Here is a 22,107-nt window from a genome sequence, read left to right as displayed (position 1 = left end):
CCGCCTCCTACCTAAGATCCTCCATTTTTTTCTCCTCTCCCACCTAAAAATTCCCATTTATCCCCTCTCCCTCCTAAAAACTCCCATTTTTCCCCTCTCCCCCCTAAAAACTCACACTTTTTCCCCTCTCCCACCTAAAACCTCCCATTTTTCTCCTCTTCTCCTAAAAACTCCCATTTTTCCCCTCTCCCCCCTAAAAACTCACACTTTTTCCCCTCTCCCCCCTAAAAACTCACTTTTTCCCCTCTCCCACCTAAAAACCTCCATTTTTTCCCCTCTCCCACCTAAAAACCTCCATTTTTTCCCCTCTCCCACCTAAAAACTCCCAAGTTTTTTCTCTCTCCCACCCGAAACCCCCCATTTTTTTCCCCTTCTCCCACCTGAAACCCCCCCCATATTTTTTTCTTTTCCCCACCTGGAAATTCCCGGTTTTCTTGTCGTACTTGACCAGGTTGTTCTTGTCCAGCATCAGGGCGGCCGTGTGCACCAGGTCCAGGCGCCGCTGCTCCAGCAGAGGATCTGCCTTCAGCTCCTCGTGGCCGATGCCGTAGAGCGTCGGCGAGCGCAGCATGCGGATGTACAGGTAGGTGTAGCCCAGCCAGTTCACTGCGTCCTGAGGGATTTTCCCAAAAAAAAAAATTTCCTGTTGGTTTATGGATGTGCTGGGAGTGCTGGGAGGGGGGATGATCCCGGCTGGAGGCCGGGGAATGGAGCCAGGGAGAGCTGATTCTGCTGGGGATCGACGCCCTGGAAAGTGGTGCTTGATTTCCCTGGAAAGCTGTTTTTCCTGGTGCCCGATTTCCCAAAAAAGCTGCTTTTTCTGGTTCCAAATTCCCAGAAAAACTGTTCTTCCTGGTTCCAAATTTCCCAGGAAAGCTGCTTTTCCTCATTCCAAATTTCCCAAAAAAGCTGCTTTTCCTGCAGTCCAATTTCCCAGGAAAGCTGCTTTCCTTGTATATAATTCCCAAGAAAAGCTGCTTTTCCTGGTGCCCAATTTCCCAGGAATACTGTTTTTCCTTATTCTAAATTTCCCAAAAAAGCTGCTTTTCCTGGTACCAAACTTCCCCGAAAAACTGTTTTTCCTGGTGCCCAATTTCCCAGAAAAACTGTTTTTCCTCATTCCAAATTTCCTAGGAAAGCTGCTTTTCCTGGTTCCAAACTTCCAAAAACGCTCCTTTTCCTGTACCTAATTCCCAAAATAAGCTGCTTTTCCTGGTTCCAAACTTCCAAAAAAGCTGCTTTTCCTGGTCCCTAATTCCCAAAGAAATCTGCTTTCCCCCAATCCCTAATCCCCAAAGAATCCCCAAAGATTCCCAACTCCCAACTCCCTTTCCCTCACCTCCTCCTCCATCTCCCAGAAACCATTTCGGAATTAACCCCCCAAAAAACCCCCCACCCCAAATTTCCCACTCCCGCACCCAAACCTCCTCCCAGACCACCCTCAAACCCCACCCAGAGGCCACCAGCCCCTCTGGAATTGTGGAAAACCCCCTGGAATTCGGGGATTCCCGCCCACCTTGGCGTTCTGCACGTTGCCCAGCACGGCCTCGGCGTTGAGCATGTCGGGGAGCTTGGCCACCATCTGGCTCTCGATGGGCAGCTGCTGGTTCAGCAGGGACAGGTAATACTGCAGCTCCCCGTGGGACGTGATCAGGATCCCCTCGCCTTTGGTGTCGTACTGCGGCCGCCCCGCGCGGCCCAGCATCTGCAGCCGGGGAAACGGGAATTCCAAAGGGAATTGGCTCAGGTGGGAAAGGGAAAGAGATTCTTGAAGGATTATCTCAGGAGCGATTTGCCATGGAATTGTCTCAGGTGGGTTTGGGAAGGGGAATTCCTGAGGAATTATCCCCCGTGGGAATTCCTTCTCCTTTTCTTTTTGGGAAAAACAGCTCAGGGAAATGGGAATTCTGCAAGGAAACGGCTCAGGTGGGAAAGGGATTCTGAGGAATTATCCCCCATGGGAATTCCTTAGTGGGGAAAACAGCTCAGGGAAACGGGAATTCCTCAGGGATTATCTCAGGTGGGTTTGGGCATGGAATTATCTCAGGAGAATCTGGGCATGGAATTGTCTCAGGAGGGTTTGGGAAAGGGATTCTTGAGGAATCATCCCCCACAGGAATTCCTTAGTGGGGAAAACGGCTCATGGAAATGGGAATTTTGCAGGGAATTGGCTCAGGAGGGTCAGGGAAAGGGATTCCTTCTCCTTTTCTTTTTGGGAAAAACGGCTCAGGGAAATGGGAATTCCGCAGGGAATTGGCTCAGGTGGGTTTGGGAAAAGGATTCCTGAGGAATTATCCCCTGTGGGAATTCCTTAGTGAGGGAAACAGCTCAGGGAAACAGGAATTCCAAAGGGAATTGGCTCAGGAGGGTTTGGGAAAGGAATTATCTCAAGTGGATCTGGGTGAGGAATTGTCAGGAGAATCTGGGCAAGGAATTCCTGAGGAATCATCTCAGGAGGATTCAGGGATGGAATTCCTGAGGAATTATCTGGAAGGACCTGGGCATAGAATTCCTGAGGACTTATCTGGGATGGGTCTGGCCATGGAGTTTCAGGCATTTCTCCCCTGACCCCACGGCAGAGGTGAGGAGCAGCACGGGGCCAGGGTCAGAGCAGGGTTTTGGGTGGTCCCGGGCCGTGCCCTGAGCCCACCTGGAGGATGTCCAGGGCCCCCAGCTCGGTCCAGCGGCCCTTCTCGGGGCTGTACACCTGCGTGCCCTTGATGATCACCGTGTGCGCCGGCAGGTTCACGCCCCACGCCAGCGTGGCCGTGGACACCAGCACCTGAGGGCAGGGAAACGGGGTCAGGCTCACCAGGAGCCTCCAAAGCCACCCAAAACCAGGGGTCAGACCCACCAGGAGCCTCCAAAGCCACCCTGGAACCTCCAAATCCAGACAGGAACCTCCAAAGCCACCCTGGAGCCTCCAAAGCCACCCAGGAATCTGCAAATCCACCCAAAACTAGGGGTCAGGCCCACCAGGAGCCTCCAAATCCACCCAGGAATCTGCAAATCCACCCAAAACCAGGGGTCAGGCCCATCAGGAGCCTCCAAAGCCACCCAAAACCAGGGGTCAGGCCCACCAGGAGCCTCCAAAGCCACCCTGGAACCTCCAAATCCACCCTGGAATCTGCAAATCCACTCAAAACTAGGGGTCAGGCCCATCAGGAGCCTCCAAAGCCACCCTGGAACCCCCAAATCCAGACAGGAACCTCCAAAGCCACCCTGGAGCCTCCAAAGCCACCCTGGAACCCCCAAAGCCACCCAAAACCAGGGGTCAGGTCACACTAGGAGCCTCCAAATCCAGACAGAAGTCTCCAAAGCCACCCAGGAACAGGGGTCAGGCCCACCAGGAAGCTCCAAAGCCACCCGGGAACCCCCAAATCCAGACAGGAATCTGCAAATCCACCCAAAACCAGGGGTCAGATCTACCAGGAACCTCCAAATCCAGACAGGAACCTCCAAATCCTGGTTTTTCGTGTGTTTTTTTTTGTTTTGTTTTGTTTTGTTTGTTCGTTTTTTTGGTTTGTTGGTTTGGGTTTTTTTGGGGTTTTTTTTGTTGGTTTGGGGGGATTGTTTTGTTCTTTTGGAGGGGTTTTTTTTTGGTCTTGTGGGTGGGTTTTTTGGTTTTCCGGGGTTTTTTTGTCTGTTTCGTTTTTTGGGTTTGTTGTTTTTTTTTTTTTGTTTTTTGGGGTTATTTTGGAGTTTTTCCTGCTGGAATTGTGCTCCCACCTGGATGTGTTTGTCAGCAAAGAGATCCTCCACCAGTGTCCTGTCCACACGGGTCATCCCGGCGTGGTGGATGGCGAAGCCGTAGGGGAGCAGATCCTTCAGCTCCAGGTTCTGGAAAAGGGGGAAAATTACCCCAAATTATCCCAGGGGAAAAAAATTTATCCCAAATTATTCCAGAGGGGAAATATTTTCCCAATTTTCCCCAAAGATCTCCACCTTTTCCCTGGATAAAGGGCTGTGCAAACTCCCTGAAGGAATTTTCCCAAATTTTCCCAACATTTTCCCAATCTTCCCCAGATCTTCTCCCACAACCCCACCTTTTCTCTGGATAAAGGGCTGGAATTCCCAATTCCACTAAGGGATTTCCCAAATTTTCCCCCCTGGACAAAGGCCCCAAATTCCCATTCCCTGAGGATTTTCCCCCATAACCCCACCTTTTCCCTGGACAAAGCCCAGAATACCCCACTCCCTGCAGGAATTGTCCCATAACGCCACCTTTTCCTGGGATAACAGCCCAGAATCCCCCATTCCCAGCAGGAATCCCCCATTCCCAGCAGGAATCCCCCATTCCCAGCAGGAATTCCCCCATTCCCAGCAGGAATTCCCCATTCCCAGCAGGAATCCCCCATTCCCAGCAGGAATCCCCCGCTCCCAGCAGGAATCCCCCGCTCCCAGCAGGAATTCCCCATTCCCAGCAGGAATCCCCCATTCCCTAAAGGAATCCCCCATTCCCTAAAGGAATCCCCCATTCCCAGCAGGAATTTCCCCATTCCCAGCAGGAATTCCCCCATTCCCAGCAGGAATCCCCCATTCCCAGCAGGAATTCCCCCATTCCCAGCAGGAATTCCCCCATTCCCAGCAGGAATTCCCCCACTCCCAGCAGGAATCCCCCGTTCCCAGCAGGAATCCCCCATTCCCAGCAGGAATCCCCCACTCCCAGCAGGAATCCCCCACTCCCAGCAGGAATCCCCCACTCCCAGCAGGAATCCCCCATTCCCAGCAGGAATTCCCCCATTCCCAGCAGGAATTCCCCCATTCCCAGCAGGAATTCCCCCATTCCCAGCAGGAATTCCCCCATTCCCAGCAGGAATCCCCCATTCCCAGCAGGAATCCCCCATTCCCAGCAGGAATTCCCCCATTCCCAGCAGGAATTCCCCCATTCCCAGCAGGAATCCCCCATTCCCAGCAGGAATCCCCCATTCCCAGCAGGAATCCCCCGCTCCCAGCAGGAATCCCCCATTCCCAGCAGGAATCCCCCATTCCCAGCAGGAATCCCCCATTCCCTAAAGGAATCCCCCATTCCCTAAAGGAATCCCCCATTCCCTAAAGGAATCCCCCATTCCCTAAAGGAATCCCCCATTCCCAGCAGGAATCCCCCATTCCCAGCAGGAATCCCCCACTCCCAGCAGGAATCCCCCATTCCCAGCAGGAATCCCCCACTCCCAGCAGGAATTCCCCCATTCCCAGCAGGAATCCCCCATTCCCGGCAGGAATCCCCCCATTCCCAGCAGGAATTCCCCGCTCCCAGCAGGAATCCCCCATTCCCAGCAGGAATCCCCCATTCCCAGCAGGAATTCCCCATTCCCGGCAGGAATCCCCCATTCCCAGCAGGAATCCCCCATTCCCTAAAGGAATTCCCCATTCCCAGCAGGAATCCCCCATTCCCAGCAGGAATCCCCCATTCCCAGCAGGAATCCCCCATTCCCAGCAGGAATCCCCCATTCCCAGCAGGAATCCCCCATTCCCAGCAGGAATCCCCCATTCCCAGCAGGAATCCCCCATTCCCAGCAGGAATCCCCCATTCCCTAAAGGAATTCCCCATTCCCAGCAGGAATTCCCCCATTCCCAGCAGGAATCCCCCATTCCCAGCAGGAATCCCCCACTCCCAGCAGGAATCCCCCACTCCCAGCAGGAATCCCCCATTCCCAGCAGGAATCCCCCATTCCCTAAAGGAATTCCCCATTCCCAGCAGGAATCCCCCATTCCCAGCAGGAATCCCCCATTCCCAGCAGGAATCCCCCATTCCCAGCAGGAATCCCCCATTCCCAGCAGGAATCCCCCATTCCCGGCAGGAATCCCCCATTCCCAGCAGGAATCCCCCATTCCCGGCAGGAATCCCCCATTCCCGGCAGGAATCCCCCATTCCCAGCAGGAATCCCCCATTCCCAGCAGGAATCCCCCATTCCCAGCAGGAATCCCCCATTCCCAGCAGGAATCCCCCATTCCCAGCAGGAATCCCCCATTCCCGGCAGGAATCCCCCATTCCCAGCAGGAATCCCCCATTCCCAGCAGGAATCCCCCATTCCCAGCAGGAATTCCCCGCTCCCAGCAGGAATTCCCCCGCTCCCAGCAGGAATCCCCCATTCCCAGCAGGAATTCCCCCATTCCCAGCAGGAATCCCCCATTCCCAGCAGGAATCCCCCATTCCCAGCAGGAATCCCCCATTCCCAGCAGGAATCCCCCATTCCCAGCAGGAATCCCCCATTCCCAGCAGGAATCCCCCATTCCCAGCAGGAATTCCCCGCTCCCAGCAGGAATTCCCCCGCTCCCAGCAGGAATCCCCCATTCCCAGCAGGAATTCCCCCATTCCCAGCAGGAATCCCCCATTCCCAGCAGGAATCCCCCATTCCCGGCAGGAATCCCCCATTCCCAGCAGGAATTCCCCGCTGACCTTGCACTGCTCGGCCTCGGTGCGCAGCACCTCCGTGGAGGCGGATCCCTCGCGCAGGAACAGCCCCAGCGTGTCCTTCTCTAGGCACATGTCCCGGATGGCGCGCGCCGTCTTCCCCGTCTCCTTCCGCGAGTGCACGAACACCAGCACCTGGGACAGGGAGTGTCCTGGGGACAGCTGCCACAGCGCCGGGGACAGCACCTGGGACACCTGGGGACAGCTGCCACAGCGCCGGGGACAGCACCTGAGAGCACCTGAGAGCACCTGGGGACAGCTGCCACAGCACCTGGGGACACCTGGGGACAGCTGCCACAGCGCTGGGGACACCTGGGGACACCTGGGACAGCACCTGGGGACAGCTGCCACAGCACCTGGGACAGCACCTGGGACACCTGGGGACAGCTGGGACAGCACCTGAGAGCACCTGGGGACACCTGCCACAGCGCCGGGGACAGCACCTAGGGACAGCTGGGACACCTGGGACAGCACCTGAGAGCACCTGGGACAGCACCTGGGGACACCTGGGGACAGCTGCCACAGCACCAGGGACAGCACCTGGGACACCTGGGGACAGCATCTGGGACACCTGGGGACAGCACCTGAGAGCACCTAGGACAGCACCTGGGGACAGCTGGGACAGCACCTGGGACACCTGGGGACAGCTGCCACAGCGCCGGGGACAGCTGGGGACACCTGGGACAGCACCTGAGAGCACCTGGGGACACCTGCCACAGCGCTGGGGACAGCACCTGGGGACAGCTGGGACACCTGGGACAGCACCTGGGGACAGCACCTGGGAATACCTGGGCATACCTAGGAATGCACCTGGGGACAACTGGGGACACCTGGGAGAGCACCTGGGGACACCTGGGCACAGCCAGGTAAATCCTGGGAAAGGGCTGAGAGGGAAAATAGGAATTTTTTCCTCAAGGAAAAGAGGGATTTTGGGGCCAAAAGGGGAAACGCCCGTTTCTCCCTCCAGCAGACAGCGATGTGCCGGGGAGAGGGGCCGTGGGGCTGGGCTCACACCTGGTTCTTGCCGGCGTGCTCCATGATCTTCTCGTAGACGATCTCGTTCATGATCTGGAAGCGTTTGATGGCTTTCTTCTCCGTGATGCCCACGTAGGTCTGCTCCAGGGGCACGGGCCGGAAACTGCCCAGGGGAAGATCCAGGGGGAAAGGGGTTAATTCACGGAGAAATCCCAATGAAAATATCCGGGGGGAAAGGGGTTAATACAGGGAGAAATCTCAATGAAAATATCCGGGGGGAAAGGGGTTAATACAGGGAGAAAGAGCCATGGAAAAAACCCAGGGGGAAAGGGAATTCATTCATGGAGAAATCACAACAAAAATATCTGCGGGAAAGGGAATTAATTCTTGGAGAAATCCAGGTGGAAAAGAGGGAAATCCAGGTGGAAAAGAGGGAAATCCAGGTGGAAAAGAGGGAAAAGATGGAAATCCAGGTGGAAAAGATGGAAATCCAGGTGGAAAAGAGGGAAATCCAGGTGGAAAAGAGGGAAATCCAGGTGGAAAAGAGGGAAATCCAGGTGGAAAAGAGGGAAATCCAGGTGGAAAAGAGGGAAATCCAGGTGGAAAAGAGGGAAAAGATGGAAATCCAGGTGGAAAAGAGGGAAATCCAGGTGGAAAAGAGGGAAATCCAGGTGGAAAAGAGGGAAATCCAGGTGGAAAAGAGGGAAATCCAGGTGGAAAAGAGGGAAAAGATGGAAATCCAGGTGGAAAAGAGGGAAAAGAGGGAAATCCAGGTGGAAAAGAGGGAAAAGAGGGAAATCCAGCTGGGAAAGGGAAAAGAGGGAAATCCAGCTGGGAAAGGGAAAAGAGGGAAATCCAGCTGGGAAAGAGGAAAACCCAACTGGAAAAGATGGAAACCCAACTGGAAAAGTGGGAAAAGATGGAAATCCAGGTGAGAAAGATGGAAACCCAGATGGAAAAGTGGGAAAAGATGGAAATCCAGGCGAGAAAGATGGAAACCCAGGTGGAAACCCAGGCGGACGAGACGGAAACCCGGAATCTTTTCCCCTTTTCCCCCGTACCTGTTGTCGAAGTAGAAGAGCCCCTTGGCGGGGTCCACGCGCAGGAAGGTGGCCACGTCCTCGTAGTTGGGCAGCGTGGCGCTGAGCCCCACCAGGCGCACGTCCTCCTGCGTCATCTCGATGGTGCGGATGGCCCGGGCCACCAGCGCCTCCAGCACCGGGCCCCGGTCGTCGTGCAGCAGGTGGATCTCGTCCTGGGGACACGGGGACAGCCTCAGGGACAGCCTCAGGGACACCCTGAGGGACACTCAGGTTCTCCAGACCACAGGTTCACTGTGAGGGACACCTTGAGGGACACCCAGGTTCTCCAGACCACAGGTTCACCGTGAGAGACACCCTGAGGGACACTCAGGTTCTCCAGACCACAGGTTCACTGTGAGAGACACCCTGAGGGACCCTGAAGTTCTCCAGACCACAGATTCACTGTGAGGGACACCTTGAGGGACACCCAGGTTCTCCAGACCACAGGTTCACTGTGAGAGACACCCTGAGGGACACCCAGGTTCTCCAGACCACAGGTCCACCCCGAGGAACCCCCAGATGCTCTCCAGATCCCAGACCCACCGTGAGGAACACTTTGAGGAACCCGGAGGTTCTCCAGACCCCATGCCCACCCCAAGGACGCCCTTGATATTCTCCAGACCCCAGATCCAGCCTGAGGAACACCTTGAGGAACCTTGATGTTCTCCAGACCCCATGCCCACCCCGAGGACGCCCCTGATGTTCTCCAGACCCCAGGTCCACCATGAGAAACACCTTGAGGAACTCCCAGATGCTCTCCAGACCCCAGATCCAGCTTAAGGAACCCCAAGGTTCTTCAGATCCCAGATCCACCCCAAGGACACCCCTGATATTCTCCAGATCCCAGACCCACCATGAGGAACACTCTGAGGAACCCCGAGGTTCTCCAGACCCCAGACCCACTGTGAGGACACCCTTGATCCCAGACCCACTGTGAGGAACACCTTGAGGAACCCCCAGATGCTCTCTAGACCCCCTGCAAACCCCAGGGTCACCCCTGAGGTTCTCCAGACCCCATGCCCACCGCAAAGACACCCCAGATGTTCTCCAGACCACAGATCCACTGTGAGGAACACCCTGAGGAAGCTCCTGAGGTTCTCCAGACCCACCAACAGGAGCACCCTGAGGAACCCTGATGTTCTCCAGACTCCATGCCCACCCCAGAGACACCCCTGACGTTCTCCAGACCCCAGACCCACCCCGAGGACCCCCCAGGTGCTCTCCAGACCCCAGACCCACCCCGAGGACCCCCCAGGTGCTCTGCAGACCCCAGACCCACCCCGAGGACCCCCCAGGTGCTCTGCAGCCCCCGGCCGGGCGCTCACCAGGATGACCAGGCGCACCAGCTGGGTGTAGGTGCGCTCCCCGCCCTTGCGCGTGATGATGTCCCACTTCTCGGGCGTGCAGACGATGATCTGCGTGGCGCTGATCTCCTCCTTGCACAGCTGGTGGTCCCCGGTCAGCTCGGCCACCGTGATGCCGTAGGTGGCCAGGCGCTGTGGGGGACACGGGGCTCAGTGACAAGGGACCTTCCCGGGGATGGGGGACCCCAAAAACCCCACCCCGACTTCTCCTGGGGGAGCTGGGGCCTTCCTGCCTGTGCTGGTGGTCCCTGGGAGAGGAGCCCAAAGCCCCCTCGGGGTGCCCTGAGCCTAAAGCCCCACAGGGTGCCCCAAATTCCCCTGGACACTGATCCCAAACCTCCCTGGGGTGCCCTAATCCCAAACCCCCCTGGAGTGCCCTGACCCCAAATCCCCCCTGAGGTGCTCCAAATTCCCCTGGACACTGATCCCAAACCTCCCTGGGGTGCCCCAAACCCCCTCTGGGGTGCCTCTAACCCCACAGACCTTGATCCCAAACCCCTCTGGGGTGCCCCAAACCCCCTCTGGGGTGCCTCTAACCCCGCAGACCTTGATCCCAAACCCCTCTGGGGTGCCCCAAACCCCCTCTGGGGTGCCTCTAACCCCGCAGACCCTGATCCCAAACCCCTCTGGGGTGCCCTGAGCCCAAATCCCCTTGAGGTGCCCCAAATTCCCCTGGACACTGATCCCAAACCCCTCTGGGGTGCCCCAAACCCCCCTTGGGGTGCCCTGACCCCAAATCCCCACGGGATGCCCCAAACCCCCCCAGACCCCCATCCCAAACCCCCCTGGGGTGCCCCAATCTCCAACCTCCCCCTGAGGTGCCCCAAACCCCTCTGGGCCTTGACCCCAAACCTCCCCAGACCCCAACCCCAAAGGGGTTGGTATCAAACTCCCCTGGGACCCAATCCTGGACCCTGATCCCAAACCCCCCCAGGGCACCCTGACCCCAAACCCCCCTGGGGTGCCCTGATCCCAAACCCCCCCTGGGGTGCCCCAATCCCATGGGCCCCAATCCCAAAGCCCCCTGGGCTGCTCTGACCCCAAACCCCCCTGGGGTGCCCCAAACCCCCCCAGAGCCCCACCCCAAAGCCCCCCGCCCCCGGGGTGTGCCCACCTTGCCGAAGCTGCCCACCATCTCCTGCACCAGGGAGCGCATGGGCGCGATGTAGATGATCTTGAACTCGTCCACGTTGATGGTGCCGTCCATGTTGATGTGCTTGCCGATCTCCCGCAGCATGCACATCAGCGCCACGTTGGTCTTCCCCGCGCCCTGCACGGACACAGCGCGTCCCAAAAGGGCCCACAGACCATCCCAAAATGTCCCACAGTCCATCCCAAAACAGCCCAGAGCTGTGCATGGCCCCACAGCCAATCCCAAAACATCCCCACGCCCTGCACAGCCCCACAGCGCATCCCAAAACACATCCCACAGCCCTGGGACGGCCCCACAGCCCACCTCAAAACATCCCAGAGCTCTGGGATGGCCCCACAGCATGTCCCAAAATGTCCCCGCGCCCTGCAGGGACACAGAGCGTCCCAAAACACATCCCACAGCCCTGGGATGGCCCCACAGCCAAACCCAAAACATCCCAGAGCTGTGTATGGCCCCACATCCAAACCCAAAATGTCCCTGTGCCCTGCACGGACACAGCGCGTCCCAAAACACATCCCACGGGCCTGGGATGGGCCCATGGTCCACCCCAAAACAGCCCTGAGCTGTGCATGGCCCCACATCCAAACCCAAAACATCCCTGTGCCCTGCAGGGACACAGCGCGTCCCAAAACACATCCCACGGCCCTGGGACGGCCCCATGGTCCATCCCAAAACATCCCAGAGCTGTGTACGGCCCCACAGCCAAACCCAAAATGTCCCTGTGCCCTGCACGGACACAGCGCGTCCCAAAACACATCCCACGGGCCTGGGATGGGCCCATGGTCCACCCCAAAACAGCCCTGAGCTGTGCACGGCCCCACAGCGCATCCCAAAACATCCCAGAGCTGTGTATGGCCCCACAGCATGTCCCAAAACAGCCCAGAGCTGTGCATGGCCCCACAGCACGTCCCAAAATGTCCCCATGCCCTGCAGGGACACAGCGCGTCCCAAAACACATCCCACGGGCCTGGGATGGGCCCATGGTCCACCCCAAAACATCCCAGAGCTGTGTACGGCCCCACAGCATGTCCCAAAATGTCCCTGTGCCCTGCAGGGACACAGCGCGTCCCAAAAGGGCACACAGACCATCCCAAAATGTCCCACAGTCCATCCCAAAACAGCCCAGAGCTGTGCACGGCCCCACAGCCAATCCCAAAACATCCCCACGCCCTGCACAACCCCACAGCACGTCCCAAAACACATGCCACGGCCCTGGGATGGCCCCATGGTCCATCCCAAAACATCCCAGAGCTCTGAGATGGCCCCATGGTCCATCCCACAACGTCCCCACGCCCTGCACGGCCCCACAGCGTGTCCCAAAGTGTCCCACGGCTCTGGGATGGCCCCACAGCTTAATTCACTGCTCATCCTCCTCCTCTGATTTTACCACCACTAAATTCCATTTTGACTTCTTAAGCCCAGCCTGTTCTGCCCCTTGGAGTGTTTTATTTTGTCACCAATAAATTCACTTTTGACCTCTTTTATCCTGGGAATGTTTTCTCCCAATCTTTATGCCATCTCACTAATTCCTTTGCCCTCTGCTGTGCCAGGGCAGTGCCAAACCCCAAAATCCCCCAAAATCCCCCCAAAATCCCTCAAAATGCCCCTAAATCTCACCATGGGGGCACACAGCAGCAGGTTCTCATCGCCCTCCTCTGATTTTACCATCAATAAATTCAATTTTGACTTTTTAAGCCCAGCCTGTTCTGCCCTCGGAGCGTTTTATTTTGTCACCAATAAATTCAATTTTTACTTTTTAAGCCCAGCCTCTTTTACCCCGGCAATGTTTTCTCCCAACCCTTAACCTCACTAATTCCTTTGCCCTCTGCTGTGCCAGGGCACTGCCAAACCCCAAAATCCCCCAAAATCCCCCCAAAATCCCCCCAAATCCCCAAATCTCACCGTGGGGGCACACAGCAGCAGGTTCTCATCCGACTCCAGCGCCGCTCGGAACAGTTTGCTCTGGATCCTGTTGAGGGTTTTGAAGCCCTCAAACCCGGCCTGGGCATATTTGGGCAGTTTTTCCACAGAAACCAATTGCTGGGGAGAGAGAAAAATGAGGGGAAAAAAGGAATTCAGGGAGTTTTTTGTATATTACAGAAATCAGAGACAGTTTGGGGAAAGAGCAAAATGATCCCACTGAGAAGAAGTGGGTTGAACATGAAAAAATTCCCAAATCCCTAAAGGAAAATTCCTAATTCATCTGGGCTGGAAAAGGAAAATGGAAAAGGTAGTTTTTGATCCTCTCAGATTCCATGGAAAACTCAAATCCTCAAAACCTGAACTGATTTGGGGTGGAGAAAGATCCGGGATTAATCGAGGTGAAATTAATCCATTAATTCGCTCACCCCAAAAACCCACAATTCCTAATTAATCTGGGCTGGAAAAAAAATAAGGGAAAAACTCATTTTTGATCCTCTCAGATTCCATGGAAAAGCCAAATTCTCCCAGTGCTGGGGCTGAGAAAAATCTGGAATTAAGGGATGCACAAAAATTCCCTCATCCCAAAAGGACAATTCCTCATTTTTCTCAGTGCTGGGAAAAGAGGGAAAAACTCTTTTTTTTTTTTTTTTTTTTCCCCATGAATAACCCAACCTGCTCCCAGTGCTCAGGGCGAGGAAAAATTTGGGATGAACAGCTGGACTGGGATCAAAAATTGGGATTTATTCCCATAAATCACCCCTCAGCTCCAGGAAAAACCAGGCCTCAGCAAAAACCCCAGGAAGGGGAAACTCTCTGCAAGTGCAGTGGGAAAAAGGGAACTGGGAAGTTCCTGCAGAGAAATGGGGGAACTGGGGGGTGGAAAAGGGAAGGAGGAAAAGGGGGGAAGAGACAAATCACACGAGGCTGGAGAGGTTTGGGTGGAAAAGGAGCTTAAATCCCACCCCAAGGGCTCCAATTCCCCAATTTCCTGAAGGAAAGCTGCTTTTCCTGATGCCAAATATCCCACAAAAGCTGGTTTTCCTGGTGCCCAAATTTTCCCAGGAAATCTGCTTTTCCTGATTTCCCAGGGATATTTTGGGCTGGAATGGGATTTTAAAGACCTTCAAAAACCATCGAGCTTCAAAATTCCAAATGTCATTTTTTTGGGGTCCCAGCCCCTTCCTTATCCTCATCCTCACCCCAAAATCCCACTGAAATCCCAGTTTGAGGCCATTCCCTGTGTGTCCTGCCCCTCCAATCCCTCCTCCAGCCCTTTGGGAGTCCCCTCAGGCCCTGAAGTGTCCATTTTTTGGGGACAAACCTCGTCAGCCCCGAAGGGTTTGGGTTTCAGGGCAGGCACGTGAACCTCCTCGTATCCCTTGCGCTGCCTGCGGAAGGATCCGTCGGGGAGCTGGCACCTTTTGTTGGCCATGAAGTGGCTGCCCTGGGAGAACACCAAATCCTCCAGATCCAGCACCTGCCTGGGAGCCAGAGCCTGCAAAAGACAGAAAAAAGGGGACAAAAATATTAAATTTTGCATCATTTTGTTTCTGTGTCGACAGAAAAGTCGCGGGTTTTGGTGGGGGTTTGATTTCTCTGCGGGGTCTGGGGGTGAAAGGTGGTTTAAAAATGGGTTTTTTGGGGTGGTTTGGGGTGTTAAATGAGCAAAATCTGGGGTTTTTTTACCTCTCCTCCCTGGTCCAGGTCCATGGATTCCAGGTCTGTGTCCATGCGGGATTGGCGCACGCGTTCCCGCCGGGAGCGTTCCTCCTGGGGAAAAACTGGGATTCAGCCTCCCCCAAGGGGCTCCTGGGCCCTCAGTTCCTTAAAGAAAACCTTAAATAAACCAGGATTGACCTTTTTTGGGCAAGAAAACTGAATTTCCCTTTACAAATGTGGCTCCTGGGGGGGAAAAATCAGGATTCAGCCTCCCCCAAGGTGCTCCAGGGCTCTCAATTCCTTCAGAAAACACTTAAATAAACCAGCAATAACCATTTTGATAAACCAGGATTAATAATTTTTGGACAGGAAAACTGAATTTCCATTTATAAATGTGGCTCCTGAGGGGAAAAATCAGGATTCAGCCTCCCCCAAGGTGCTCCTGGGCCCTCAATTCCTTCAGAAAACACTTAAATAAACCAGGAATGACCTTTTCTGGGCAAGAAAACTGAATTTCCCTTTAAAAATGTGGATCCTGGGGGAGCAAATTTGGATTCAGCCTCCCCAAAGGTGCTCCTGGGCCCTCAATTCCTTCAGAAAACACTTAAATAAACCAGAAAGAACCATTTTTATGAACCAAGAATGATCATTTCCGGCCGGAAAACTGAATTTCCCTTTATAAATGCGGCTCCTGGAGGGGAAAATTGGGATTCAACCTCTCCCAAGGTGCTCCTGGGCCCTCAATTCCTTCAGAAAAAAGCTTAAATAAACCAGGATTGATCATTTTGATGAACCAGGAACGATAATTTTGGCTCTTTGATGGGATTTGGGGCCGTTTCAGGCCACATTTCGGCAGCGATTTCCCAGGGAGAGCAGCCCCTGGGAAAGCAGAAGTGGTGACTCCCCACGGAGGTTTTTGGGGCCATCCCAGCCCCAGTTTCCTCCCCAGAGATCCCCCAGAGGCCAGGGGCTCTGCTGACCCGGATCAGATCCTCCTTCTCCGTCTCGTGGAGCTGGTAGAGGAATTTGGAGAGCTCAGGGTCAGCCTCCATCCTGCCCATGATGCGCTCCTTCTCCGCCTCGCTCTGAGCACTGGCCAGCAAGGTGCAGTACAGGACTGGGGAAAAAGGGGGAAAACTGTCAGGGGGTAAAATCTCCCAGTAAAATCCCGTTAAAAAAAATTAAACCATTAAAATCCCCAAAAAATCCCCGTAAAAATCACATAAAATATAAAAAAAATCCCATTAAAATCCCATAAAGTCCCCAAAAATGCCCCCAGAAAATCCCACAAAGGTCTCAAAACATCCCCCAAAAAAACCCCCAAAACATCCTGTAAAAATCCAAAAAAAAATCCCATAAAAAACCCCCCAAAACAATCCCATAAAACCCCAAAAAGTCCCAAAAAAACCCCAAAAATTACTACGAAAATCAAAAAAAATCCCCAAAATGTCCCAAAAAACCCCCCAAAATCCCAAAAACCAAAAAAAAAATCCCCCCCCCCAAAAAAACCCAGAAAAACCCCCCAAAATCCCACCCCCCAAAAAAAACCTAAAAATCCTATTAAAACCCCCAGAAAACCCCAAAAAACTATAAAAATAAAAAAAAAATCCCCCCCCAAAACCCCCCCCAAAACACCCAAATAAAAAAAAATTGTCAAAAAATCCAGAAAAACCCCAAAAAAACCCCAAAACACTATAAAAATAAAAAAAAAAATCCCCCCCCCCCAAAAAAAAATTGTCAAAAAATCCGGAAAAAAACCCCCCAAAACCCCCAAAAATATCAGAAAAATCCCAAAACAATCCCATAAACCCCAAAAAACCCCCCAGGAATTGTGCTGGGCACGGACTCATCATGCGGTGCTGCCGCAGGACCTTGATGAAGTCGAAGGTGTTGAAGCCCAGCAGCAGCACGAGCTGGTTCTCACACTCCCTGTCGTCACTGGCCGTCTGCAGGAGGGAAAAAACGGGAATTTTTATACCCCCAGCAAGCCAAAATTCCTGGGTTTTTATAGGATGGGGGAGAGAGGAGGAAATCCTAAAAAAATCCCCCCCCAAAAATCCCGATTTTCCCCCAGTAAAATGGGATGGGAACACCTCGAGGAGGTGATGCCGGAGGGAAAAATAATCCTGGAGATTGGGGAAAAGAATCACCAAATTCCTGATTTTCACCCCAAAAAAACCATGGAAATCAGGAGGGGACAGAGCCCAGGGATGAGGAATTCCCAGGAAAAATCACCCCAAAATCTTGGGAATAATTGGGAATTCCCAACCAGCCCAACCCAACGGGCCAAAAATTCCATTTCAAATCATGAAATGCTTCTAAATGACTTTGGAGCCAAATTCCTGATTTTTTTTAGGGAGAATCCTCCCAAATCCCGAGGATCCAAAGGTCAAAGACATTGAGGATCTCCCCAAATTCCCATTTTTCCAGGAATCAGGAGGGGACAGAGCCCCAGGATGAGGAATTCCCAGGAAAAATCACCCCAAATCCCTCGGGAATAATTGGGAATTCCCAACCCAGCCCAACCCAAAATTGTGTTTAAACACCAGCTCTGAGGGAAATTCCTGCTTTAAACCAACCCAAACTTCCCAAATTCCCATTTTTCCCCAAAAAAACCATGGAAATCAGGAGGGGACAGAGCCCCAGGATGAGGAATTCCCAGGAAAAAAATCACCCCAAATCCCTCGGGAATAATTGAGAATTCCCGACCCAAAACTCCACCCAACACCCCAAAACCCTTCTACATGACTTTGGAGCCAAATTCCTGATTTTTTTTTTTTTTGAAAGAATCCTCCCAAATCCCGAGGATCCAAACGTCAAAGATATTGAGGATCTCCCCAAATTCCCATTTTTCCAAGAATCAGGAGGGGACAGAGCCCAAGGATGAGGAATTCCCAAGAAAAATCACCCCAAAATCTTGGGAATAATTGGGAATTCCCAACCCAGCCCAACACAAAATTGTCTTTAAACACCAGCTCTGAGGGAAATTCCTGATTTAAACCAACCCAAACTTCCCAAATTCCCATTTTTCCCCAAAAAAACCATGGAAATCAGGAGGGGACAGAGCCCATGGATGAGGAATTCCCAGGAAAAATCACCCCAAACCCCTCGGCAATAATTGAGAATTCCCCACCCAAAGTTCCACCCAACGCCCCAAAACCCTTCTACATGACTTTAGAACCAAATTCCTGATTTTTTTTAGGGAGAATCCTCCCAAATCCCAAGGATCCAAAGGTCAAAGACATTGAGGATCTCCCCAAATTCCCATTTTTCCAGGAATCAGGAGGGGACAGAGCCCCAGGATGAGGAATTCCCAGGAAAAATCACCCCAAATCCCTCGGGAATAATTGAGAATTCCCCACCCAAAACTCCACCCAACGCCCCAAAACCCTTCTACATGACTTTAGAACCAAATTCCTGATTTTTTTTAGGGAGAATCCTCCCAAATCCCAAGGATCCAAAGGTCAAAGACATTGAGGATCTCCCCAAATTCCCATTTTTCCAGGAATCAGGAGGGGACAGAGCCCCAGGATGAGGAATTCCCAGGAAAAATCACCCCAAATCCCTCGGGAATAATTGAGAATTCCCGACCCAAAACTCCACCCAACGCCCCAAAACCCTTCTACGTGACTTTAGAACCAAATTCCTGATTTTTTTTTTAGGGAGAATCCTCCCAAATGCCGAGGACCCACAGGCCACAGACCTTGAGGATCTCCAGGACCTCGTCAGCCTTTTTCTGGGACACGATGGCGTCGTCGTAGAAGCGGCTCAGCTGCCGCTGCAGCCAGAAGGCGTCGATGTCCCGAGGGTGCAGGTCCTTCTTCTTGGAGCTCATCAGCTCCCCCGCGGCCACCAGCTGGAAAATCCCAACAATTCCCATTATTTTGGGGCTTTGGGAATGGTTAGGGATAGGAAATCCCCCCCAAAACCCCATAAAAATCCCACTAAAATCCAAAAAAAAATCCCATTATTATCAGGGGTTCGATGTCTTGAGGATGCAGCTCCTTCTTGGAGCTCATCAGCTGCCACCAGCTGGAAAATCCCAACAATTCCCATTATTTTGGGGTTTGGCACAGGAAACCCCCCAAAAATTCCATTAAAATCCCCAAAAATCCCCAAAATCTCTATTAAAAATCCCCATTAAAATCCCATTAAAGCCCCATTATCCCCAGGGTTTTGATGTCCTGAGGGTGCAGCTCTTTCTCCTTGGAGCTCATCAACTGCCACCAGCTGGAAAATCCCAACAATTCCCATCATTTTTGGGGTTTGGGAATGATTAGGGATATGAAATCCCCCAAAAAATCTCATAAAGATCCCATAAAAATCAAAAGAAATCCCATAAAAATCCCATAAAATTCCCATAATTCTCCTGGGTTTGGAGCCAGGATTTGGGGTGGCACAGGGACAAAACCTGGGAAAAATCCCCAGGAATTTTCAGGTGTCACACGAACATTCTGGGAAAGCCCCAAAACCCTGTTGTGTTTGAGGCTAGAATTCCCAGAATTCTCCAGGAAAACCCCCAGAATTCCTGAAATTCCCCTGGAAAATCCCCAGAATTCCTGAAATTCTCCAGGAAAAAATCCAGAAGTCTCCAAATTCCTGGGAAATCCCCCAAGATTCCCCTGGAAATCCCTCCAGAATTCCCAAAATTCCTGGGAAATCCACCCGGAATTCCTGAAATTCCTGGGAAATCCCCCAGAAGACCCAAATTCTCCAGGAAAACCCTCTGAATTCCCAAAATTCCCTGGAAACCCCTCCCAAAATTCCCCTGGAAAACCCCCAGAATTCCCCAAATTCCTGGGAAACCCCCCCGAATTCTCCAGGAAATCCCTCCAGAATTCCCGAAATTCCCCAGGAATCCCCCAGAATTCCCCAAATCCCTGGAATATCCCCCACTCACGTTGGCTGACAGCGTGCAGCGGACCACGGCCTCGTCCCCCTCCAGGTCATCGTCCGAGGCCTCGTCCCGAACCTCCCCGTAAATGTCCTCGTCCCCCTCCTGGGGACAAAGCCACAGAGTTCCCCCTCTGCCTCCCAAAAATCCCCTTTTTAATCTCTGCCGCCCAAAAATCCCTTTGTTCTATATAAAAATCCCTTTTTTCCCCCGTTTTCCTTCCAAAATCCCGTTTTTCCATCCAAAAATCACGTTTTTTCCGCCCCAAAAATCCCATTTTTTACCCCCTTTTCCATCCAAAAAATCCCATTTTTTACCCCCTTTTCCATCCAAAAAATCCCATTTTTTACCCCCTTTTCCATGCAAAAATACCATTTTTTTCCATCAAAAAAAAAAAATCCCATTTTACCCCCTTTGCCTTCTAAAAATCCTTTTTTTTCCTTCTAAAATTCCCATTTTCTCCCCTCTTTTCCCCAAAAAGCCCATTTTTACACTCTTTTCCTTCCAAAATCTCTTTTTTCCCCCCAATAAAATCCCATTTTCCCCCCATTCCCTGCCAATCCCAATCCCAGGGAAGGTTTCCAGGCACTTCCCAATCCCATTTTTATTCCAGTTTCTCCCAAAGGATCCCAAAGGTTCCCCTGGGACTGAGACACAAAAATCCCCTTTTCCTGGGGAAAATGGGATAAAAATGGGATAAAGGGAAATGGGATAAATGGGGAATGAGGAGGAAAACGGGAGAGAGGGAAAATGGGATAAAGGAAAATGAGATTAAAGAAAATAGGAAAAAGGAAAATGGGAAAAAGGGATAAAAATGGTCCCAGGAGGAAAATGGGATGAAAGAAAACGGGATAAACGAGGAGCCAGGAGGAAAATGGGACAGAGGAATGGGGGATAAAGGAAAATGGGATAAATGGGGTCCAAGGAGGGAAATGGGATTAAAAATGGGATAAAGGGAAAGGGGATTAAAAGAAAATGGGATTAAAAAATGGGACGGAGGAAAATGGGATAAATGGGAAATGGGATAAATGGGGAATGGGATAAATGGGGAATGGGATAAATGGGGAATGGGATAAATGGGGAATGGGATAAATGGGGAATGGGATAAATGGGGAATGGGATAAATGGGGAATGGGATAAATGGGGAATGGGATAAATGGGGAATGGGATAAATGGGGAATGGGATAAATGGGGAATGGGATAAATGGGGAATGGGATAAATGGGGAATGGGATAAATGGGGAATGGGATAAATGGGGAATGGGATAAATGGGGAATGGGATAAATGGGGAATGGGATAAATGGGGAATGGGATAAATGGGGAATGGGATAAATGGGGAATGGGATAAATGGGGAATGGGATAAATGGGGAATGGGATAAATGGGGAATGGGATAAATGGGGAATGGGATAAATGGGGAATGGGATAAATGGGGAATGGGATAAATGGGGAATGGGATAAATGGGAATGGGATAAATGGGGAATGGGATAAATGGGGAATGGGATAAATGGGGAATGGGATAAATGGGGAATGGGATAAATGGGGAATGGGATAAATGGGACAGAGGGAAAATGGGAGAGAGGAATGTGGGATGAAGGAAAATGGGATTAATGAGGAGCCAGCAGGAAAATGGGATGAAGGAAAACGGGATGTGGGATGAAGGGAACTGGGATGAAGGGAACTGGGATAAAGGAACTGGGATAAAGGAACTGGGATAAAGGGACAAGGGAGGAGCTGTCCCATAGGGAATGGACTCTCCAGGGCAGCCCCATCCCATCTGGTACCTCCTCATCAGACTCAAACTGCACGTTCACCCCGTAGGTCTCGTCGATGTTGTCATCTGCAGGGACAGGGCATGGAAATCATTGGGGATTCATCCGGAATTATTGGAAATTCAGCATGGAGTTCACCAGGAATTAACAGGAATAACCCTGGGATTCACCAGGAATAACCCTGGGATTCACCTGGAATTCCTGGAAATTCAGCATGGAATCCACCAGAAAAAAACCCCCCAAAAAATCACTTAAAGTCCCCCCAAAAAATCAGAAAAAAACCCCCTTATAATAGAGGGGGGAAAAAAGACAAAAAATTAACTGAAAAACAAAAATAAAAAAAAAATCTGAAAAAGAAAAAAATTTAAGAAATCACCAAACCCCCCCCCCAAAAAATCAGAAGAAAATTCCCTTAAAACCCGCCTAAAAATCTGAAAAAAAAATAAAATAAAATAATCACCGAAAATCCCCCCAAAAATTAAAAAAAAAAAAAAATCAAAAATAATAAAAAAATCCCCAAAAAATCACCGAAAACCCACAAAAAAATCCGAAAAAATCCCTTAAAATCCCCCCAAAAATCCCCAAAAAATTCCAAAAAAAATCCCAAAAAATCCCCAAACCCCCCCAGCCCCGTACCCATGTTCTGGATGTCCTTGTCCCCGCCGTAGTCGGTGATTTTCTTGCCCAGGTTGACCAGCACGTGGTAGCGCGTGTCGTCCGTGGGGCCCAGCAGCAGCTCCACCTCCTTGCGCCGCTCCTTGTCCCGCAGCTTCTCGTTCTTCAGCACGGCCAGCACCTCGTCTGCTGCCCCACACAGGATGTCCCGGGGCTGGGGACGGCATGGGGCACTGCAGGCTGGCAGGCTGGAGG

At 52.3% G+C, this 22,107-nt stretch overlaps 1 protein-coding gene across 2 annotated transcripts in view; it reads right to left on the bottom strand.

Moving 5' to 3' along the window:
- SNRNP200 (small nuclear ribonucleoprotein U5 subunit 200) overlaps positions 1-22,107 on the bottom strand; it is a 45,745-nt gene that overhangs the window by 19,658 nt on the left and 3,980 nt on the right. For both annotated transcript variants that reach the window (XR_010745510.1, XM_066337224.1), the window contains exons 4-21: positions 21,874-22,066; positions 21,250-21,305; positions 19,472-19,570; positions 18,275-18,427; positions 16,418-16,517; positions 15,552-15,688; positions 14,599-14,682; positions 14,234-14,407; positions 12,892-13,029; positions 10,951-11,106; positions 9,798-9,968; positions 8,452-8,645; positions 7,430-7,553; positions 6,401-6,550; positions 3,730-3,840; positions 2,651-2,782; positions 1,517-1,705; positions 416-613 (exon numbers count right to left, since the gene is read on the bottom strand). Coding sequence is in view for 1 of the 2 variants with exons in the window: in XM_066337224.1 (XP_066193321.1) it covers positions 416-613; positions 1,517-1,705; positions 2,651-2,782; positions 3,730-3,840; positions 6,401-6,550; positions 7,430-7,553; positions 8,452-8,645; positions 9,798-9,968; positions 10,951-11,106; positions 12,892-13,029; positions 14,234-14,407; positions 14,599-14,682; positions 15,552-15,688; positions 16,418-16,517; positions 18,275-18,427; positions 19,472-19,570; positions 21,250-21,305; positions 21,874-22,066 (2,559 nt within the window). In the remaining variant the exon portion in view is untranslated. The remainder of the gene's footprint in view (positions 1-415; positions 614-1,516; positions 1,706-2,650; positions 2,783-3,729; positions 3,841-6,400; positions 6,551-7,429; positions 7,554-8,451; positions 8,646-9,797; positions 9,969-10,950; positions 11,107-12,891; positions 13,030-14,233; positions 14,408-14,598; positions 14,683-15,551; positions 15,689-16,417; positions 16,518-18,274; positions 18,428-19,471; positions 19,571-21,249; positions 21,306-21,873; positions 22,067-22,107) is intronic.

This window comes from Sylvia atricapilla, chromosome 28 (genome assembly GCF_009819655.1).
Source record: "Sylvia atricapilla isolate bSylAtr1 chromosome 28, bSylAtr1.pri, whole genome shotgun sequence".
In the NCBI taxonomy this organism is placed as follows: domain Eukaryota; kingdom Metazoa; phylum Chordata; class Aves; order Passeriformes; family Sylviidae; genus Sylvia; species Sylvia atricapilla.
Note: the sequence above shows the minus strand (reverse complement) of the source record. Positions and strands in the feature narration are given on the sequence as shown.